Source organism: Melozone crissalis, unplaced genomic scaffold (genome assembly GCF_028551555.1).
Source record: "Melozone crissalis strain CALT ecotype California unplaced genomic scaffold, PUWL_Pcris_2 ptg000061l_1, whole genome shotgun sequence".
NCBI lineage: Eukaryota > Metazoa > Chordata > Aves > Passeriformes > Passerellidae > Melozone > Melozone crissalis.
Window position 1 is genome coordinate 2001830 of NW_026535839.1, and position 21122 is coordinate 2022951.

Sequence of the window (21122 nt, forward strand, 5' to 3'; positions counted from 1 at the left end):
GCTGCTGCTTTGGGATTGCCCCAGGACGAGGCTCTTCCTGTCCCCTCTAACTTCCAGGAACACTTTTAGAATCAAATATTGGTGTCAAACACATTTTTTAATATTTTCCTCCTCACTGCTCATGGAAGAATTCCAGAATTCCAATTTTATCCTGCTTTGAGCACCAGGTAACTTCCAAAGTGCTTTATGGGTTTTGATCTGGTGCTTTATTAACACCTCACACGTTGTCTCCAGGCTGATAAATTATTTCTTACCCTAGGCAAGATCTTTTACTGCTGAGAGCAAACCACCCTGAATTTCCAGTGGAAACACTTTGCAAATTTTCTGAATTTATAACAAAACCAAAAAAGTTTATTTTTTCCCCCTACATTTAAAAAATAAGAATAATCCTGGCCCTGCCACACCTTAAGAAATACACTCAGTGTTCTTTTTCCTCCTGAAATTTCCTCAGTGGGGCTTTTGGCTGGGAGCTGCAATTCTCCAATTTCTCCATTACCTCTGGTAGCCCTAAGGGAGAGGTTGTAATGTGAATTTGGGTGTGTGACAATGTTTTATCTCGCAGACAAGGTGTGAAATCCGTGGAGAATGCAGAGCCTGGAGATGTGCCTGGCTCTGGGGATCAGCTCCTTGCTGAACAAAAATAATGGATCTGGGTAATTGTCCTGTAATTACATTCCCTGACACTTTGTCTTAATTCAGGTCAGCACTTTTATAGTCTTGATTAACTACCAGAGGTGTCAGAGGAGTAGGAATCATTCTTTGTAGGGCACAGCTAAATATTTCCATTTTTTTTAATAAAATTCAAGAAATAAAAGTAATTTCACTGTAGAATTTGGGACATGAGTTACAAACAAACAAGGGTGTGATTTTCCTGGAAATTTTGCCTTTATAGATGTAAAAAATACATAATTTTTATTGCTTTTATATGGGTGTGTGTACATATAGTGTCTTTAATTTATCAACATTGCTTTTTCTAAGATATTCATAAAATACAAGCTGCAAAGGCTTTGCACCTTTACAATTTTCTTGTAAAGAAAATTTATAATTTAATTTATCCATATTCCCTTTTTAAGGGAATATGGGTAAAATGAAAGGAAAATTAATTTAATTTACCCATAAAATTTAAATTAAAGAAAAATTATTTAATTTACCCATATTCCCTTAAAAAATGGAATATGCATAAATTAAAGAAAATTTTTAATTATGCAGCCATTCTGTAAAGTCATAGGATGCTTTGGGTTGGAGGGGACCTTACAGAGCCTCTTGCTCCAGACTTTTTCCACAGGCAGGGACATTTTCCTCTATCCCAGGCTGCTCCAAGCCCAGACTCAGAGCAGTTGTGGGGTGGGGAAGCCCTTGGAGGCTGGAATTTAATTAATTTCAAATTTAATTATTCCCTCATGCTGCAGCCATTTCTTCAGGGAAACTCCAGCATTTGGAGGGAGCTCTGTGGTGTCCTGGGCTGTGTGAGAGGTGACAAAGGGAATAAATCCATGGGGTGAGCAGCCGATATTCAGTAAAAAATACCAAACTGCCTCTCTTGCCTTGACCCTACATGGCTTTAATTAGGTGGGTTCGTTAATGAGGTGACACCAACATCAGCCCTGGGCAGGTGCAGCTGCAGCAGCTCCTGCTCCTCACAGAGCCCAGGGAAACCCAGGGAGCTGCTGGGCAGCACCTCTGGCATTTATTCACTTTGTAATTGATATTTATTCACTTTATAATTGATATTTATTCACTTTATAAATTGCTGCTGAGTCCATGGGGTCAGGCAGGTGAGGCTGGTCCTGGGTGAGGGATTCCCAGGAGCTGCTCCTGCTGGGAGGCTCTGCAGGATCCCTCAGCTTTGGATGTTTTGGGTGGTTTTTTGGGGTTGGGTTTTGGGGTTTTTGTGGGTTTTTTGTTGTTGTTTTTACGGCTTGTTTTTTTGTTTTGTTTGTTTTTTGTTGTTGTTTTGGGGGTTTTTTTGTTTTGTTTTTGGTTTGGTTTTCTTTGTTGTTTCTTTTTTGGGATTTGTTGTTTATTGTTTTGGTGGTTTTTTGTTTGTTTTGGGTTTTTTGGGGGGGTTTTTTTGTTGTTTTGGGGGGTTTTGGGGCTTTTTTGTGTTTGGGTTCTTTTGGTTTTGTTTTTGTTGGATTTTTTTGTTTTGGTTTTGTTTTGTTTTGTTTTTTGTCGTCGTTTTGGGGGTGTTTTTGTTGCTTTTTGTACAAGAAGCTGACTGCAAACATTCCAGATTCCCTGCAGCTCAGCTGGTAATTTTGGAGAGGAGGCAGATCCCACCTCACAAGGTAGCCCTGCCCAGCAGGAATTACTGCAGAGAAAGACCCCAAAATCCCAAATCCTCTCGTCCCCCTCTCCACAAGAGTTTCCCGACCGACTCAGGAGGAATCAGTTCCAGCTGATGGCCTGGGGCTCGTCCCAAGCACTCCCAGCTCCCCCAGCGCCTCCCTGGCTGCTGGAGATGAGCTGCAGATGTTGGGGTGATGCACAACATCTGGACTGGGCAGTGCTGGAGCAGCCTCCACAGCCTTTGAACCAGGCAGCACCAACAGGATTTGGTGATTTTTGCATTTCCTCATTTCAGGAGATGCTGGGAGGGCTCAGAGCTGCCCAGAGGATGAGGAAGGGTTTGGTACCTGCCAGGGCTGAGGTACAGCCACCTCCAGCAAATAAATAACTGCAGAGGAGACTCTGGTGGGCAAAGAGGAGAATTACCTGATTATTAATTGTATTTTTATTAAAAACAGTGACCCAGGGACCTGGCAGCAGACAGGAGGAGCAGGTGAGGTGATGTCCCCCAGTTCCTGGTGCCCTGCAGCAGGTGGGGATGCTCTGTTCAGGACAGACCATAATCCTGATTTCCTGCCTGGGAGGAGCACGTGGAACACCGAGCTCTGCTCACATCAGACAATAGACGGGACCTCCTGCTTCCCCCAGCCTCAGGAAATGCCAGAATGCTGCTGCTTCCTGCCGTGGAGCCTCAGCTGCTGCTGCTGCTGCTGGCTTTGGGATGGGCTGGAGAGCCACTGACACCAGCCAGGCTCCAGAGCTGCTGCCAGGGAGCCATGGAAGGGGTTTGGGATGGAAAGGGGCTTAAAGCTCATCTCACTGCATCTCCTGCCATGGCAGGGACACCTCCCACTGTCCCAGGGGGCTCCAGCCTGGCCTTGGGCACTGCCAGGGATCCAGGGGCAGCTTCCAGGCCCTGCCCACCCTCACAGGGAACAATTCCTTCCCAATATCCCATCTAAATCTCCTTTCCGGCAGTGTGAAGCCATTCCCAGTATCCTGTCCCTCCATCCCATGTAAATCCTCCTTGTAAATCCTCTCTCTCCATCCTTCCTGCAGCTCTCTCAGGAAGGTCACAATTGTCACCCCAAAGCTCCTCCTGTCCAGGTGAACAACCCCAGCTCTGCCAGCAGAGCTGCCCCATCCCTCTGCTCATCCTGGAACTCTCCTTTGACAGTTCCTTTCCCATCCCTCCCGTTCCATGGTTGGCTTATCCCCCTCCTCCCCAGATCCCACAGGGGAGACCCCAAACCTTGATCCTGGGCCAGACACCCCAAATGTTGATCCTGGGCCAGACACCCCAAGTGTTGATCCTGGGCCAGGCTCCTGCTCCAGAGCTGAGCTGCAGCTCATGCCCAACACCAAAGCTGAGCTTTAGGGGTAACCCTGGCTTTACCACCCGTCTCCTTCCCCACTGCTTTTCCATTCCAGCTCAGTGGGTGGAGGAGCAGCAGGATCTGATCCTTATTCAGATTGGTCCCACCCTGGAGAAAGCAATAAACCTTCCCCTGAGCAGAGCAGGGAGCTCTCAGCATCTCCTGCACGAAGCTGAGAGCAATAATAATTAGCAGGATTTATTTCATTTGAAATGCCCACTGCTCCCAGCCAGGCTGCACAGGCAATTAACAGCCCAGAACAGACACGAGATGCTGCTCAGAATTCATGGACAGCATTAATAAGATGATTTATGAGTGTGATTTCTGCCCAGAGAAAATGTGCAGGTGCTCGTTGCTGTCTGCCTGTCCTCCCTTCCTGTCTTCTTCTCCCACCCCACCACTGGAGGGAAAAAAATACTTTTCCAAGAGTCCAGAAACACTCAGAAAACCCCACATATTTCTTTTGAAAGTGTCACTTTTAACAATTCTTTTCAGTCCTCAGGGCAGCGCAGAGGAAGAACGAAACCAGCTCCAGAATTTCAGTCAAACTCCCCCCAAATGGGAACACAGAGGACAAAAACTGCCCATGCTAAAAAAGTAAAAAATCTGCAGCTTGGGCTGATTCTGGCACCCTTAAATCCCTGCCAGTGGGAGAAACCTGTGGGAAAATGGATAATTTGGGCTGGAATACCAAAACCACCTTGAAAATATCTTCAAATATATTGAAGAACTGCAGCATGAGGTGGGGAAGCGCTAAAGCAGTGGGTGAGGGCTTGTAAAAAGTCTCATGTGGAGGACTTCTGGCAAGAAACCAAAAAAATCCTTCTCAACATGAGCATGGCTGGGTTTGGGAAAGGATTACATGTGCAGCACCCAGGAATGAGCTCAGAAATGCCCTCTTGCCCTGTGTCCCTGGCATCTGGCACAGCTGGAAGGATTCCTGCAGTGCTGGCTGGGTTTTTTGTGGATTTTTATGTGGATTTTGTGTTCCCTGTGCCAGGACCTGGTTATGGTGTTTGGACAGCCTGGCCTGGGGGTTTCACACCCTGCAGGGACACAGGGGACAGGGATGGCATCAATGCAGGCAGGGCTGGAGCTTTGTCTATCACACACGGGGCAAGGAGGCTCTTCAGGCATTGCTGGGATGGATCTGGGTGGCTCTGCCCCCTCCCCTGAGCCCCAGGGAGCAGCCAGGCCATTGTCACCTCCCAGAGGACACAGAGCTGTGTCTGGAACCTTTCTGGGGAATTGCCAAGCCCTGAATTAACCAAGCTGCTGGCTAATTAATATTAGAGTGCTGTAATGTTGTTGGAACATCTGAAGTGCAATGTTTGTGGCGTCACTGATGCCTGGTTTTAAATCCCAGGTGATGCAGGGTCCTGTGTGTCCCTTCCCAAAACATCACACAGGGCATTTAGAAGGCTTTAATGTCAATCTCGTTTTTTAGGAGCATTTTTTCTTGAAGGGCAGAGAGGTACAGACACCTGAGCCTGCCAGGGCCAGGGAGCCCCAAAAAAGCCCCAGGTGTGATTGTGGCTGGAAGCTCTGGGACAGCTTGGACTTTTCTTGAAGGTGATTCTTTCAATGAGCATCTGGGAGCTGGAAATACTCTGCCAGGTTTTTGGGACATTTTTTTAAAGCAAGGATGGGGAAAGATGACAAGCAGCCCAAGGTTTTAGTGAATGATGTGTCAGGGAACTCATCGCTAAAATCAGATGTTCTGAACGAGGCAGCCCGCGCTGGGTTTTGCTGGAATTATCCTTCAGGATGGAGCGTGGAACCCCCCCTGTCCCTGTGCCCCGGCTGCGCGCTGGGACCTGGATTTGGGGCAAAACCCGTGCGGTTCGGGTCCGTGCGGGGCAGCGCGATGGCTCCGGCTGCACCGCCGGGGGGGTCCCCTAGGTGTCCCCATTCCAACGGGATTCCAGCCGGCTTTCCATGTCCCCATTCCAACGGGATTCCAGCCGGTTTATGTCCCCATTCCATTTGGGATTCCAGCCGGTTTATGTCCCCATTCCAACGGGATTCCAGCCGGCTCTCCAGAGGCTTTGAGCCGCCTCCATGGGGAGGATGCGATGTCCCAGCGGACACCGCTGGGTCCCATCCCCGAAGCAGCCGCGGTGCGGGGTCCCCGCAGTTCCCGCAGTTCCCGGAGGCTGGAATCGCCGGGTCCGGCTGTTATCCCGGGCCAGGGGGAGCGGGATCGCGGCTCTGCTGCCCGGGCACGGCGGGATTCGGGTTTTCCGTGCGGGGCCGGGCCGGGCCGGGCCGGGGCCATCCCTCCTTCCCCGCCCGTCTGGCCGGGGTTGGCTTTCCTTGGCTCGGGATTGCGATCCCCAGGCTGGCTCCGCGGAGGGGCCGAGCCGAGCCGGGCCGTACCCGGGCTGAACCGTGCCACGACGACTGGGCAGAGCCTACCCTAGCTGAGCCGTGCCGGTCAGGGCGGACCTTGACCCGGCTGCGCAGGGCCGGGCCAGGGCAGAGCCGCGCCCGGGATGAACCGTGACAGTCTGGGCCGTGCCCTGTCTGTGACGTGCCCAGACCGAGCCGAGCCGTGCGGGGCGGTGCCGTGTCTGGACCGTGCCCTGTCTGTGCCGTGCCATACCCAGACCGAGCCGGGCCGTGCGGGACAGTAACGTACCCAGACCGAGCCCTGTCTGTACCGTGCCATTCCTGGACCGAGCCGTGCCGTGCCCTGTCTGTACCGTGCCATACCCGGGCCGAGCCGAGCCGTGCGGGGCCTTGCCCTGTCTGTGCCATACCCGGACTGTGCCCTGTCTGTACCGTGCCATACCCGGGCCGGGCCGTGCGGAGCGGTGCCGTACCCAGACCGTGCCCTGTCTGTACCGTGCCATACCCGGGCCGAGCCGAGCCGTGCGGGGCGGTGCCGGCCGGGCGGGCGGAGGGCTCTGCCGGCCAATGGCTCGGTCGCGGCAGCCCAGCCCAGCCCAGCAGGTGGAGCGGCTCCGGCTCCATGTGCGCGGCTGGAGGCGGCCCCGGTGCCGGTCCCGCCTCGCCGCTCCCCGGGCGCGCAGCGAGCGAGCGGCTCCGTCCTGCCGGGGCGGCGGCTCCGCGGCTCCGGGGCCGCTCTCCGGGATGGCTTTCGCCAATTTCCGCCGCATCCTGCGCCTCTCCGCCTTCGAGAAGCGCCGCTCCAGGGAATACGAGCACGTCCGCCGCGACCTGGACCCCGGCGAGGTGTGGGAGGTGGTGGGCGAGCTGGGAGATGGAGCCTTCGGCAAAGTCTACAAGGTGAGAGCTCCGGGGGCTCCGGGAGCAGCCGCGGGGCCGCCGCCGGGGCTCGAAGCGGCTCCGGCACGGCGGGGCCGGCTCCGCATCCCGTTAGCCGGGATGGGCACGGCTGGGCTGGGCTGGGATCGCAGCGCTCCGGGGAGGAAGGGGAAAGGAGGGTGAAAAGCTTCCTGCTTTTTTTATTTCTTGCCTTTTTTCACTTTTTTTTTTTACTTTTTTTGTGAGTTTTGGGGTGTTTTTTTGGTTTTTGGTGGGTTTTTTTGTTTGTTTCTGTTTTTTTGGTTTTGTTTTCGTGTTTTGTTTCGGTTTTGGTTATTTTTGTTTTGTTTTTGTTGTTGTTGGTTTTGAGATTTTTTTTTTATTTTGTTTTTTGGGTTTTTTTGTCGCCCCGAATCGCCCCCTTTTCCGAGCGATGCTTTTGTGAGCAGCCCCCGGCGCTCCCTGCCAAGCCCGCCGGTGCAATGAATGGAGGGAGGGAGGGAGGTTTCTTGGAAGTCGGCGCTTCCAGGGCTGTCTCCAAGTGTTTCCCGAGTCCCCGGGGCTGACAGGGGATTTGTATCCCCGCCGCTGCTGCCGGCAGGGAAAGCTCGGGAGGGCCGAGAGGAGCCGGCTCCGTGCTGTGAATGTTTAACCCCGGCTTTAGGGACGGGGGTTTGGAGGAGCAAAGATCCCCCGGACTTTGCTCTCCAAAGCTGCGCTGTCCCTGCTGTGTCCTGGCAGGGGATGGGTTTGGGGTGCAGGAGCAGCCCCGGGACCCGCAGGACCCTAACCCTGAACACACCTGTGTGACAGGAGCCGCTCGGAATGGGGATGGCAATGGGAATCGCCTCTCGGGCAGCCGGGGCTGGATGGCCTCCTTAGATCGCCTGAGAAGGTATTGCCTGTGGAAAAATGAGAAATAAACAGGGCAGGCAGGGAGGCAGGTGACTGCGGGTCAGGACGGGGGGATTTGGTGTTTATTTCTCATCTCTGTCATGGTATTTGACAGAAACTCCAAAAAACTGAGTGCTAAACACCCATTGAGTGGAACTTTTTAGTGAAGGGTCCTATCTTCTAATCAAACACAGTTCCTAAAAATGATATTTAAATCCCTTCTCCATTTATCCTTCCGAAAGCAGCATCAGTGGAAATTCTGTTGCCATTCTGCTCTGTGAGGTGCATTGGAGACACGTTTGTGTGTAGCAACACTCACTCGTGGATGATTCCGTGCTTTTATTTGCTCGGGTTTCTCAAACAGTGACAGGAGCCAGGTAAACAGTGTAAAATAACTTCAGTGGCCTCTGAGAGAAAGGAAAATTTAAATAATTATTTAAATGCTTTCTATTTAAAACATGTATAATGTACCCAAAGTAGGTGACTTAGAGAATAAAGCTGCTTTAGAGGTGGCTGGTTTGGTTTTCAGCCTGAATGCCTCAGTTATTAACCCCAGCCTCACAAGAAAAGCATTGTCAGAGTAACTTTATTACTGTAGGTAAAGATTGTCAGCCTGTCAGGCAATAACAGCTCATCTCCAGCTTCTTTCATCCCCATTTTGACACAAATGAGAATGAAAATGTCCCAGTGGACATCGTGTGTTTACAACCAGAAGTTGTAAACCTTCTGGAATATTCAGGCAAATTTTTGCTTTTGTGGAGTTTTAACCCTGTAAGGCAGGGTGAGGTTTAACATCGTGCCAGAAAGCAAAGGGTTACTTTATTGTATTTAGCAACATTTTACTTCACCATTGCTTTGATCTCTTCTCCACCTGCTCTCCATTCCATCTGGCAAAAGGTCGTGGCTGGATTTTGAATTCTCATCCAAGAGTTTGTTCATTTAAGAACTTCAAATTATTTGGGGGTGCTGTGCTATAAATCCTTATTTTAGGACCACAAATCCTTATTTTATAATGATTAACAATCCTTATAAATCCTTATTTTAGGATTAATAACCAGAGACATTTTCCTTTCACCTAAAGTGGTTTTTTTGTTGTTTCTTTTTGCTTTTTTATATCTGGGGTGGGGATGAGTGTAAGGTGGGATGTGAAAGAAGGGGCTTGCCCTCTTGTGCTGCTCAGATGCCAAAAAAGCAGCTTAAAACCCACCACAAAATCAGCTGAATAACCCACCAAAAATTGCAGAATAACCCCCCAAAAATTGCAGAATAACCCACCAAAACCCCAGCAGCTGAATAACCCCCCTGTGCTCCAGGAGAGCGGCGGCACCCAAAATTCAGCGAACAGCTTGAATCATTCTCTTGATCCTAAAATCAATTTAATTTTCCCACTAAAGGCACTGCCTGGAGCGAGGCTGAGTGTCTGCAGGGCCCTGAGGTTTCCAGGATGTTGGAGTGAGTTCCTGCCCATTTTCCAGCCCTTTTCCACGCCCGGAAGCGTGGGGAGGTGACGGAATCCTGAGCTGCATCCTGCCCCGTGTGCCATCTGCTGTGTCCCCTTGGAAAGGGCTGAGCAGGGCTTTGTTCTCTGGGCACTCAGACCTGGCACAGGCTGAGGTGTGGAGAGATGGAAACACGGGCTGGGTTCGGGAGGATTTGGGTTTATGGGGCTGGGTGTGAGCAGGGCTCGGGGATTTGGGGTATTCCTGCCCTGTGGGATCCTGTCTGGAGCTCACACAAAGCTGAGCTGGCTTCTCACAGTGGTTCCAAAAGTAGGACAGGCTGCATTTAAATACTCATTAATTAAAAAGAATGAAATTTATAGTGGAGTCTGGATCCTACGCGGCAGACCTAAAAAACCTGCGGCCAGCAGAAACTGGGCCTGGGATTTCCCTGTTTTTATAGAAAGTCTTTCTGCAGCAAAAGAGGATCTGCCTGCATGAGGAACCAGTTGAACAGAGGGCAATGAAGCTGAAAAGTACGAGGGGGTGGGGAGGAAATGTTCCTTTCTAGCTCCTATTCTGTGAATGCCGTGGCCTTGGCAAGGCCAGGGGTGCACTGAGGACAGGGTGGCAGCCCAAAGGTGACCAAGCTTTGGCACCACCTCATCCAAAGCTTGTTAAATGGATGACCCTAAATCCGATAGTCAGGATCTGTGGTCAGTGGGAAGGCTCCAGCCCACCCAGGGTTGGGGTCTGTAAAGTTCCTCAGACTTCCCAAGCTGCCTTAGAAGAAAAACAGAGTTACTTTCCTGGAAAGACACCTAAAATACTGCTTATAAACCCAGAGGATCTGTGCTGCCACTTCAGAAAAGAAAAAAGCAGAGTTATTTTCCTGGAAAAACATCTAAGATAGCACCCATAAACCCAGAGGATCTGTGCTGCCACTTCGGAAAAGACAAGAAAAGAGAAAAAAGCAGAGTTATTCTGGGAAAACACCTAAGGTAGCACCCATAAACCCAGAGGATCTGTGCTGCCACTCCAGAGCTGGCATTGTTGGAGGCACAAGCGGCAGTGGCAACCCCTGGGCTCTCAGGGAAGATGCTCAGGGTGGAACCAGCAGTGCAGGAGCCCCTGCATCTCCTCTCAGCCCTGCAAACCGAGCATTCCCTGCCCTGTTAATGCCCCCAGGAAGGGATAACCCCACGTTAATGCCCCCAGGAAGGGATAACCCCATGTTAATGCCCCCAGGAGGGGATGCCCATGTGGGCATGGAGAGCTCCCAGCTTGCAAGGGCTCCTCTGGCTGCTGGGGCATGGCCTGAGCCCCCCCTGCCTTTCCCTGGGGATTGTTTTGGGGCCTGAGCCCCCCTGCCTTTCTCCTGGGGATTGTTTTGGGGCCAGAGCCCCCCCTGCCTTTCTCCTGGGGATTGTTTTGGGGCCAGAGCCCCCCCTGCCTTTCCCTGGGGATTGTTTTGGGGCCTGAGCCCCCCCTGCCTTTCTCCTGGGGATTGTTTTGGGGCCTGAGCCCCCCCTGCCTTTCTCCTGGGGATTGTTTTGGGGCCAGAGCCCCCCCTGCCTTTCTCCTGGGGATTGTTTTGGTGCTCCTGAGCAGCGCTATCTGCCCTGCCCAGCGCTGCCCATGGGGACAGTGGCTCCGATAAGGCAGGGTGGGGACAGGCTGCCCTGGGGGGTTATTCACTGCATCCCTGCAAATCGCCTGCACACAGCTCCATCCCCGCTCAGCAGCGCCTCTTTTGTGCCCTGGGTGTCCTCTCCCCTCCAAAAAAAGGCCAGTTTGGGTTATCTGATGTGCTGAGTGCTATCGGTGCTGTGCATGCTGCAGGCTGGAAATGCGGCTTTGAAAAGGGGGTCATGAAAGGCTGATTGTTGGGTGGTGCAGCTGCAGCAGCAGCACTGGGGCTGTTTGTGGGCACCAGGGTGGCCCTGGCACCACAGACCTCCCTGCTCATCACCCCAGCCTGCAGCACTCGCGGTTGGCTCAGTGATCCAGGCTCAGCTCTTGGTTTGATCCATAAGGGAGCAGGGCTAGGTGGGATTTTGGGAAGGGATTGTTCCCAGAGCAGCTGTGGCTGCCCCTGGATCCCTGGCAGTGCCCAAGGGACACCTGGATGGGGCTTGGAGCCACCTGGGCTAGTGCAAAGTGTCCCTGCCCAGGGCAACAAAATGAGCTTTAAGGTCCCTTCCAGCCCAAATCGTTCTGTGATTCTGCACTTTAATTCCTGGAAAGGGTGTCACAGAGATGTTAATCTGCCCAGTTAACTTTGAAAAATAAAAGGGAAGGAAAACAGAAACAGGGGAAGTTTGAGCTGATTGGCCACAAAACTGTAAGATCAGATCATGATCTTGTCCTTTAGAACTGCTGAAGGGTTTGCTCAAAATGTTTTTGCTTGGGAAGGAGGAATGGGAAGGTTTAACAATGTTAAACCTGGCTGAACTTTAAACCTGATTTTCACTTGCAGCTGATGGAACGTGGGATGCTCTGTGCCCTGTGCTCTGTGGCTGTCTCTGTGTGACGGGACAGGGACAGCTCTCCATGGCCTAAATATTTGGGCAATGACTTCAGTGGCACAGCCCAGATCCTGGCAGTGCTGCTGCCATGAGAGCTCAGATGAGCCTTTCACCCTCAGCACGTGGCAATTGCTACTCAGAAAAACTCCTCCCTGATTTTGTAAATGTTTTGTCTCCTGAGAATCCCATTTTCTTGGAGAAAATGTTCTTTTTTCTGTCCATGGGGTGCTGCTGTAGATGTGGGGTTCTCAGGCGTCTGGGTGTCCCCAGGGGCTCTGGGGGTGGCTGTGCTGCGTCCCCATGCCCTGGCACTGCCAGCCTGGCCCAGCCTGAATGCCCAGGGAGCAGAGATGGAGCAGGAGAGGCAGGGCACGCTGTGCTCCCGTGGGAAAGGAGGGGGCAGCTCCCCAAGGGCAGGCTCTGGATGTGCCACCCCGGGCTGGGGCTGGACGGGGCAGCGTGTCCCTGGCACAGAGCACAGCCAGGGCTCTGTTCCTGCTGCAGCTGCTCCCTCTGCTTCTCTCTGGCTGGGGAAAAGCCCCCCGGTGCCACCTCCCTCCAGGCAGCACAGGGACCCTGTGTGACCGTGCTCACAGGGGTGTGAGGATGGGGGAAGAGATGAGGATCTGACTCCGTGTTTCAGAAGGCTGACTTATTATTTTATGATATATATTACATTAAAACTATACTAAAATAACAGAAGAAAAGGTTTCATCAGAAGGCTGGCTAGGAATAGAATAGCAAAGAATGATAACAAAGGTTTGTGGCTCGGGCTTTGTGTCTGAGCCAGCTGACTCTGATTGGCCATTAATTAGAAACAACCACATGAGACCAATCCCAGATGCACCTGTTGCATTCCACAGCAGCAGATAATCATTGTTTGCATTTTGTTCCTGAGGCCTCCCAGCTTCTCAGGAGGAAAAATCCTGAGGAAAGGATTTTTCATAAAAGATGTCTGCGACGACCTTGCTGGCATTTCTCACCTCCTGTCCCCAGGGCTTCTGTCTTGATTTGCTCTCTGTGGTGTCTGGAGAGGTGGCACAGGCAGAGAAAGAGGAGGCAGTGCCCATCAGCTGCTCTTGGTTTTCCCCACAGCTGTCTCTGCTGCTCCTGCCCTGTATTCCTGCTGCCAAGGGCAGTGCCAGCAGTGCTGGGCAGCCCTGGGCACAGGGAAGAGCTGAGTGTTGTATTGCCCTGCCAGGGCCTTGCTGAGCTGGTGCTTTCCAGCCCAGTGAGAGAGGGCTGCCAGTGCCAGCCCTGCCAGGGCCAGCCCAAACCCCTTCCTTGGGTGTCTCAGCCATCCAGCCCCTGCTCCCACAGCCCTCTGTGCACCAAGCTTGGAGCAGGGAGTTGCTAGGAAACTCAGAACTGCCTGAAAGGCTTTTTTCCCTCTATTTTTTAATTATTTTCCCAATGTTGTGGTGTTGTCTGCATGCAGACAGGGCCAGGAATGCTCCCTTGGAGCACAGTGCTCTCCCAGGACTGGTGATTTGAAGGATGCTTGGGGCTCTCAACTATCAGGCATGAGAAAATTCACTTTGGTTTGAGAAATGAGGGGTTAGCTGCTGAATGATTGGTTATATTTATGGCATTTGGATGGAAGGGCAAAACTGGAAATTCCTTTTTGATGCACAGAAGGTTGTAGGTGCAACAGGAAACATTTGATAAATAATGTTTACTAATTTGTTCTAATGAACAATAAATATTGCAGAATCACTGCAATCAGAATCTTTTATCCATGCTGTAAATCCATCCATTTTCATTAGAATAAATTCAGAGCAAAATTGGGCATTGTCACTCTTTAATTTTAGGCTGAAGATGCTGGGTCGGGGTGGAACCTCCCTCTTCCCCAAACCTTTGCCTGTTTATTTGCATGGCCCAGGAGCTGTGCTGCCTTCTGTGGGTATTCCAGCAGCCCCAGCCCCCTGTCTGTGCCTCTGTGGCCTTTGGGTGCAAGCTCTGGAACATCACGTGCAGCTCTCTGGGCTTCTCCTCTCTGCCCCCTTTGCTGAGGGCCAGCAGAGGTGTTTGTGCTGAGCTTTGGTCACACTTTTGTTTGGCAGAGCTGCCCAGGGGCTGTGGCTGGAGCTGAGCTCTCTGCTGGGGCTGCTTTCCTGCCCTCAGCTTCTATAACCAAAGGAAGGCATTTCTGCTTTTTAATGGTTTTTTTATTTAACGGTTTTTGGGGTGTTTCATAAGCCACTTCCCCTTCCCTCTTGCTGAAATGTTGCCACAGCTGCCAGAGCAGCAGGGCTGGGCCGGGGCTGGGGCTGGGCCTGGGCTGGGCCTCGGCCTGGCCTGGGCTGGGCCTGGGCTGGGCCTGTTTGCTGTGCCCTGGCCAGGGTCACCAGCTGCTCTTTGGTGGCACCAGGGCCTGAATCCAGCATTTCAACAAAACCCCAAATAGGATTCTTTATGGTTCTAGGGTGCCTGATAGGCTTGGAAGCCATGGAATGGTTTGGGATGGAAGGGACCTTAAAGCTCATCATTCCACCCCTGCCATGGCAGGGACACCTTCCACTGTCCCAGGTGGCTCCAAACCCCATCCAGTGTGTGGCCTTGGGCACTGCCAGGGATGCAGGGGCAGCCACAGCTGTGCCAGGGCCTGCCCACCCTCACAGGGCACAATTCCTTCCTCAAATCCCATCCATCCCTGCTCTGTCAGTGTGAAGCCATTCTCTGTTTCCATCACTCCCATTCCTGAGGAACAGTCTCTCTATTTTTAATTTTTTGTGCCTTTCAGGCACTGGAAGGCCCCAGTGAGATAACCCCAAAGCTTCACTCCTCCAGGTAGAACAGCCCCAGCTTTCCCAGCCTGTCTCCATTCCTGCTCCATTGATTATCTGACAGCACCACAGAGACTGACTCAATCCTGGCCATTCTGTGTTTGTTTATTGATACAGGGAGGTTCATCAGGAGGCAATTAATCAGGGCCAATTAACCATGATGTAATCCCTGGGAATCACGTGAGGGAGCAGGAGTGGGGTGGGGCAGGGCAGGCCCAGCTATCACCCCCCAGTTGAGCATCCCTGGTTTCTCCAGGTTCCTCCTGGGGCTCCAGCCTGGTGACATCTGCAGCATCAGCTCTCCTGGCATGGGGACAAGGAGGGGAGGAAGAGCTGACACAGAAATTTGGTGGCATGGCACCTGTGGGGATGACCCCGTGGCCTGGGGTGCAAAGGAGCTGAATGAGGCCCTTGGGGAGCTGTCAGTTCTGCTTTTTGTGCCAGTGAGAGTTCAGGGAGGGTTTTCCTCTGCCTCACCTAGAAACTGGCCGTGCTGAACCCTCCAGCCTTCCCCTCATGGGTTCTTGCAGGGCTTAAAATAGTTCCTGTGTTTGTCACGCTGGGATTTCACAATAGCTGTGGGGTGAGTCACAGGCAGAGGCCAAAGAGCCACTTCTGTCACCTGCGCAGGCACCTCTCACTCCTCAGATCCACAAAAACCAGCAGTGCTTTCCCTCTGAGGAGCAATCCTGCTCATCCCTGGCATGTCTCCTGGCATCCCAGGGGTTGGCAGAGTACCCCCTGTGCCCCAGGGCTCTGCAGGGAGATCCTTTCCCTGTTTCCTGTTCCTGTGTGGCTCTCTGCTCTCTCTCAGTTTACTGAGTAACTTGTATGTGACATTTGTGGAATGCACATTCCAGCTCTGCTCCTGCACTGACCTGTCACCATTGACTTGCTCAGGGGCTGCTGGTGGCCACGACGGGATTTTGGGGTTGAAATGACTGCAATGAACCCCCTGGAGTTGAGCAGCACCTCCTGGGCACTGTGCTGGCAGTTGTCTGCTTGGGTTTTTTATTTTTGGTGCTAATTAACACCCTAAGGACAAATCATCCATGGGATTGAAATGTCCAGGAGTGGAGGAGCTGAAGATGGAACTGGCATCCAGCAGCCTCAAGCTGCACCAAGGCTTGGATATTAGGTTGGATAGGTTGGACAGGTTGGATATCAGGAAAAAGTTTTTCACTAAAAGAGTGATAAAGTTCTGGAATGGGTGCCCAGGGAGGTGGTGGAGTCCCCATCCCTGGGTGTGTTTAACAAAGCCTGGATGTGGCACTGGGTGGCAGGGGTGAGTTGAGGGGTTGGGGCTGCGTTGAACTGGATGGTCTTGAAGGTCTCTTCCAACCCGGTGATTCTGTGAATTCTGTGTGTGATTGTGTGAATTCTGTGTGTAGTTCTGTGTGATTCTCTGTAAATTCTGTGTGTGATTCCATGTGTGATTCTCTGATTCTGTGTAATTCTGTGCGTGGATTCTGTGTGTGAATTCTGTGAGTGACTCTGTGAATTCTCTATGTGCATTCTGTGAATTCTGTGTGTGGATTTTGTGTGTGATTCTGAGAATTCTGTGAGTGATTTTCTGTGTGATTCTATGAATTCTGAGAATTCTGTGAGTGATTCTGTGAATTCTGTGTGATTCTCTGAATTGTGTGTGAGTTCTGTGTGTGATTCTGTGCATTCTGTGTTTGATTCTGTGTGATTCCATGAATTCTGTGAGTGGTTCCGTGTGTGATTCTGTGAATTCTCTGTGACTCTGTGCATTCTGTAAGCCCTGTCCATCCCAGCTCACATGATGCAGGGATGCAGAGGTGCCTCTGCCCTGGCCCCTGCCCCAGGCAGGCACAGGGGGCTCCCAGCTGCTCCCCAGGGATGCAGCCATAGCAGTGAGCCGGGCTGGGCTGTGGTCCCTCCCCAGCCCAATGTGCAGCCCCTGACCCCAGCCCAGCCCCCTGCCCTGCTCCCGGCTCTCCCCAGGTGCTGCAGGGCCCCAGCATCCTGCAGGGCTGGGCTGGCAGGGCCCCTCTGCCGGGAGCAGAGCTCCAGGGGAAGCCCCACCTCTTCTCACAATATTTACTTCCCCTGCTTGGAGCTCTCCCAGCTCTGCGAGTGCAGAGCAAACACAGTGGGGCACTTCTGGCTGCTGTTTGGAAGGGCTGAGCTTCTCCCCGTGCTCCTTCCACGTTTCCAACCCTGCACTGCCCTGTGTGTGAGAGCATCTGCTGCTGCCTGGGTGAGAACCCAGCTGGGCTGAGCTAGAGAAACCCCCTAATTTCTCCTGAAAGCAGCAGGAGCTGCTGGCCTGAGCGTGGGCAGGGAGCCCAGATGGAAATGGATTTGTCCCCTGTGTGAGGACAGGGCTGTCTCTGCCAGCTCCTGGAATGCAGCAACGCTTCAAAACACAGCACAGATCCCTCGTGTTCCTCCCTCTGCTGAATGATTTGCCCAATATTCCTCCCTGCCCTGCCCAGCTGTCCCTTGGTGCGTGTGACAGTGTCACCCAAGCTGTGTGAAGCTGTTCAGGGGGGTTTGTGGTGTTTGCAGCAGGGATTTATCCTCCTGCGAGCTCCCCTGAGGGTTTTCCAAACACAGAGATGCAAACTGCAGAGTGGGGAGAAAGGTCACGAGCAGAGCTTTGTGACCGTGCTCACAGGGGTTCTTGGATGAGGGAGGAGATGAGGATCTGACTCCATGTTTCAGAAGGCTGATTTATTGTTTTATGATATATATTACATTAAAACTATACTAAAAGAATAGAAGAAATTATTTTATCAGAAGGCTGGCTAAGAATAGAATAGCAAAGAATGACCACAAAGGTTTGTGGCTCAGACTCTCTGTCTGAGCCAGCTGATTGTGATTGGTTATTAATTAGAAACAACCACATGAGACCAATCACAGATGCACCTGTTGCATTCCACAGCAGCAGATAATCATTGTTTACATATTGTTCCTGAGGCCTCCCAGCTTCTCAAGAGGAAAAATCCTGAGGAAAGGATTTTTCATAGAATATGTCTGTGACAGAGCTTGGCCAGCTCCTCCAGGGGTTCCATCCCCAGTGGGAATTGTTGCCCTGGGGGAGAGGGGAGGAAAAGGTGGGAGGAGGTGGAATTGTGGGGAGCAGTGGGGGAGCTGCTGACTCAATGAGCTGCTGGGAATGTCTGGATGCTCCTGAGTCAGCAGCTCCTGTCTCACCCCTCTGCCACGAGTGACACATCTCCTGCTGCAGCTGGGCTGTGGATTTTACAAATTTTACACAATCACTGAGGTTGGAAAAGGCTTTCAACATCATCAAATCCAGGCTGTGCCACATCCCCACCTTGTCCCCAGCCCAGAGCACTCAGTGCCACCTCCAGGGATGGGCTCTCCAACCCTCCCTGGGCAGTGCCAGTGCCTGAGCCCCCTTTCCATGGGGAAATTCCTGCTGTGCCCACCCTGAGGCCGTTCCCTCTCCTCCTGTCCCTGTCCCTGGGAGCACAGTGCCATCCCCACCTGGCTGCACCCTCAGATAGATCTTGGTTGGATTATCTGCATACTCAGGATTTCTAGTAATTCACCTGTGGTATCATCAGAGAACTTCTACACTTTGAGGTTTCCTTGCTTCCTTTTTTCTCCCCATGCTACAAACAGCACGCTGCATCTCCTTCCCTCAAAGTTTCCCTTTCCCTGTGATGGGAAGTGGTTTGGCTTTGGAGCCTGGAGGGAGGAAGGAGGATCTAACCACTCTGTGGGCAGCTTTGGGAAGCAGAAATGCCCCTGCAAGTTCCCTCCTGGTGGGATGGCTGGGGCCAGCCAAGCTGAGCAGGAACTGGAGCTCTTTAATTTACAGGAACCATCCATGGAATGGGCAGTGTTAAAAGTCTCCTACACTTTAGAGCATTTTGTGGCAGATATTTCTGAATTTCTGCGCAAATTTCAATCCTAATGCTTGGCTGGCTGGGCTGTGAGCACACACACTGACAGCTCAGCTTGCCATCACCATAAAATAAAATAAATGGACTCAATAAATGGAGATTTTCATCAACATCAATAAAAAGGGAGTTTTCAACATAGCAGAGGGCAACTTTTTATATTGATAAATTAATTAATTTATCAACATATTGTGATAATATGTTGATAAATATATTTATCACAATATAATGTGATAAATGTTAGAACACCAGTGATAAATGTTAAAAGCACCCACAACCCAAAGCTGCTCCAGGGTGGACTTCCCATCCCTGGTGGTGTCCAGGGAGCAGATTCCAGAGCTCAGCAATTTGCTGCTCCTCACTTTCTCTGCACTCACCCTGATTTTCCTTCCAGGCCAAGAACAAGGAGACGGGAGCTCTGGCAGCTGCCAAGGTCATCGAGACCAAGAGTGAGGATGAGCTGGAGGATTACATGGTGGAGATTGAGATCCTGGCCACCTGTGACCACCCCCACATCGTCAAACTGCTGGGAGCCTTCTACTGGGATGGCAAACTCTGGGTAAGGCTGGGCTGGCACATCCTGCCCCTGTCATGGTGAACAAACCCCTGTCTGGAGCTGCTTGAGCATCAGAAATGAGTCATGAGCTCACTCTGTGCTCAGGGCCAGGATTTTCCCTGCTGTCCTCACCACCAAACTCTCTTCTTGCTAAAGCTGCTGGTAAAAACCCAAGGGAGGGCCAAGGGATTTCACAGGGAACTTGGAGTTGGGTTTTTTCCCACCATTAAAAGTTTGTAAAGGGAGAAAAAGCATCACCAGTAAGTTCCCCTCTCTTTTAAAACACCAACTGGAAGGGAGACTCTTCCAGGTGATTTTCAGGATTTGGGGCTCAGCCCTTGCAGTGCAGAGGCACCTGATAGCAAGAGCTGCATTGTGGAGGGGCAGGAACATAAAATGCAGTGGAGTGGGTTGGTGCAAGGGCTGGAACAGCAGGTTCCTGCAGCTCTCTCCCCTAGCCCAGCAGGTTTATAGATGGTTTTTGATTTCCCCTGCCTGCTGTTCTCTCGGAGTGGTGAAAGCTTCAGAGGAAGCCGAGTGTGAAAGGCAGCAGAGGAAGCTGAGTGTGAAATGCTCCTTCCTGTGCTCTGTGCAGGGCGTGGAGGGGCTGAGGGAGTGAGCCCTTGGGTGCTCAGCTCTGTGCCTGGGTGAGGGTTGTGGAAATCAGGTGAACAGGAGCATTTCCAAACCCATCTCAGTTCATCTGCTCCTCCTTGAACTGCAGCAAGTCAGGAGAGTGGCAAAGGGTGCATCCAGCAGCTCTGCTGCTTCTTCCTTCCTGTTTTTAACGTCTCAGATGCCTCTGTGGCCTCCCTGGGTAGATTTAATCGAGTTAAAGAGGAGATCTCAGCTTTTGGGGCTTGCCCTGGTGTGAGCTGGGCTGTTGGAGCTGCCAGTCCCTGCCTGTGGTGCCAATCCCAGCCTGGCTCACTCCTGGCAGTGCAGGAGGGGGATGTTTCATTGGGCTGGTTCAGCAGCACCTTTTGCATTGTCAGCACGTGTTTTCTTTGTTAAAAATCCATGGCTGAAGGCCCTGAGCCCTGTGGAACACCCAGCTTGCAGTGCTGGAGTGTTTCTGCTCTCTCTTCTGCTCTCAAGGGAGCTGAGTTGTCCCCTTGGTATTTTGGATGGATTCTGAGCCCTGGTTATGTTAAGAACAAGGTAAATATGTACTCTGTGAGGAAGGGAAGGACAAACATCCCTCCTAGGATTGGGATTTGGATGGATTGCAAGTGCAGCAGGATTAATCTGGGCTGAAGTAAAAAGGCAAACACAGCCTGAGCAGGGGTGAGAGATGAGGCTGCTTCAGCTGCCACCCTCTTTGGCTTCACCTCCCTGCCTGCCTGCATCTTCCACGTGGGCCCTGCTCTGCTCTGAAATGTCAGCCCCCTCCCAAGGCCAAGGAAGCTTTGCCTTCCTTCCTTCCTGCCTGGAGGAACAGGGATTGCAGAGTTCCTTTGTGACCTGCCAAAATTAAACTCTGCCACAGGAGCCTCCTGTCTGGGGCTCCCCCCAGGGCAGGGTCTGGGGTCCTGTCAAACCCTCCCTGCAGCCCCAGCATTGTTCTGGGAGCAGGATCCTTCTCTTTATCTCATTTTTGGAGTAGCATTTGCATTTCAGTGCTCAGGCTGGTTTTATTAATGCTCCAGTGTTTCCCTGGCTTGGAGGGGAGTCATTAAGCCAGGCTGTTTTAGTTCTGCAAGGCTTTTAGTCCCCACCAGATTTTCCCTGAAGTCAGAACCTTCCTCTGCTTGGTGACCAGTGCTGCTGGGGAAAATCTGCATCCAAACATAAACAGCAGCTTTTATTGCTCTGCCCACATCCCCTCCTCGTTGCTGTCTGTGCAGTTGTTTGAAGCAGCATTTTCCTGCGGCATTTGCATGCTGGGTGCCTGGATTCTCAGATAAAACCTCTGGGGGTGTCTGGTCAGGAACCCTCTGTGGCTCCCTTGCTCCTCACAGCCCAGCATGGAATGGGAATATTCCAAGTGAGCAGCTCCAGATGTGCCCAAGCTCCTGGGTGGCAGCAGCTTGAATAATTCACAGTGCCACAAGCTCTTCCTAAATCACTGTGGCTGTTCTTTCCTTGGGGAAATGTGTGAGGAACCCTCTGCCCCCCCTGAGC

General features: G+C 52.0%; 1 protein-coding gene across 1 annotated transcript in view; it reads left to right on the plus strand.

The window, feature by feature from the left end:
* Positions 1 to 6685: 6685 nt before the first annotated feature.
* STK10 (serine/threonine kinase 10) overlaps positions 6686 to 21122 on the plus strand; it is a 39162-nt gene continuing 24725 nt past the window's right edge. Inside the window, exons 1-2 of the mRNA XM_054287871.1 lie at positions 6686 to 6917; positions 18837 to 19001. Coding sequence (XP_054143846.1) covers positions 6762 to 6917; positions 18837 to 19001 — 321 coding nt within the window. The 5' untranslated portion in view covers positions 6686 to 6761. The remainder of the gene's footprint in view (positions 6918 to 18836; positions 19002 to 21122) is intronic.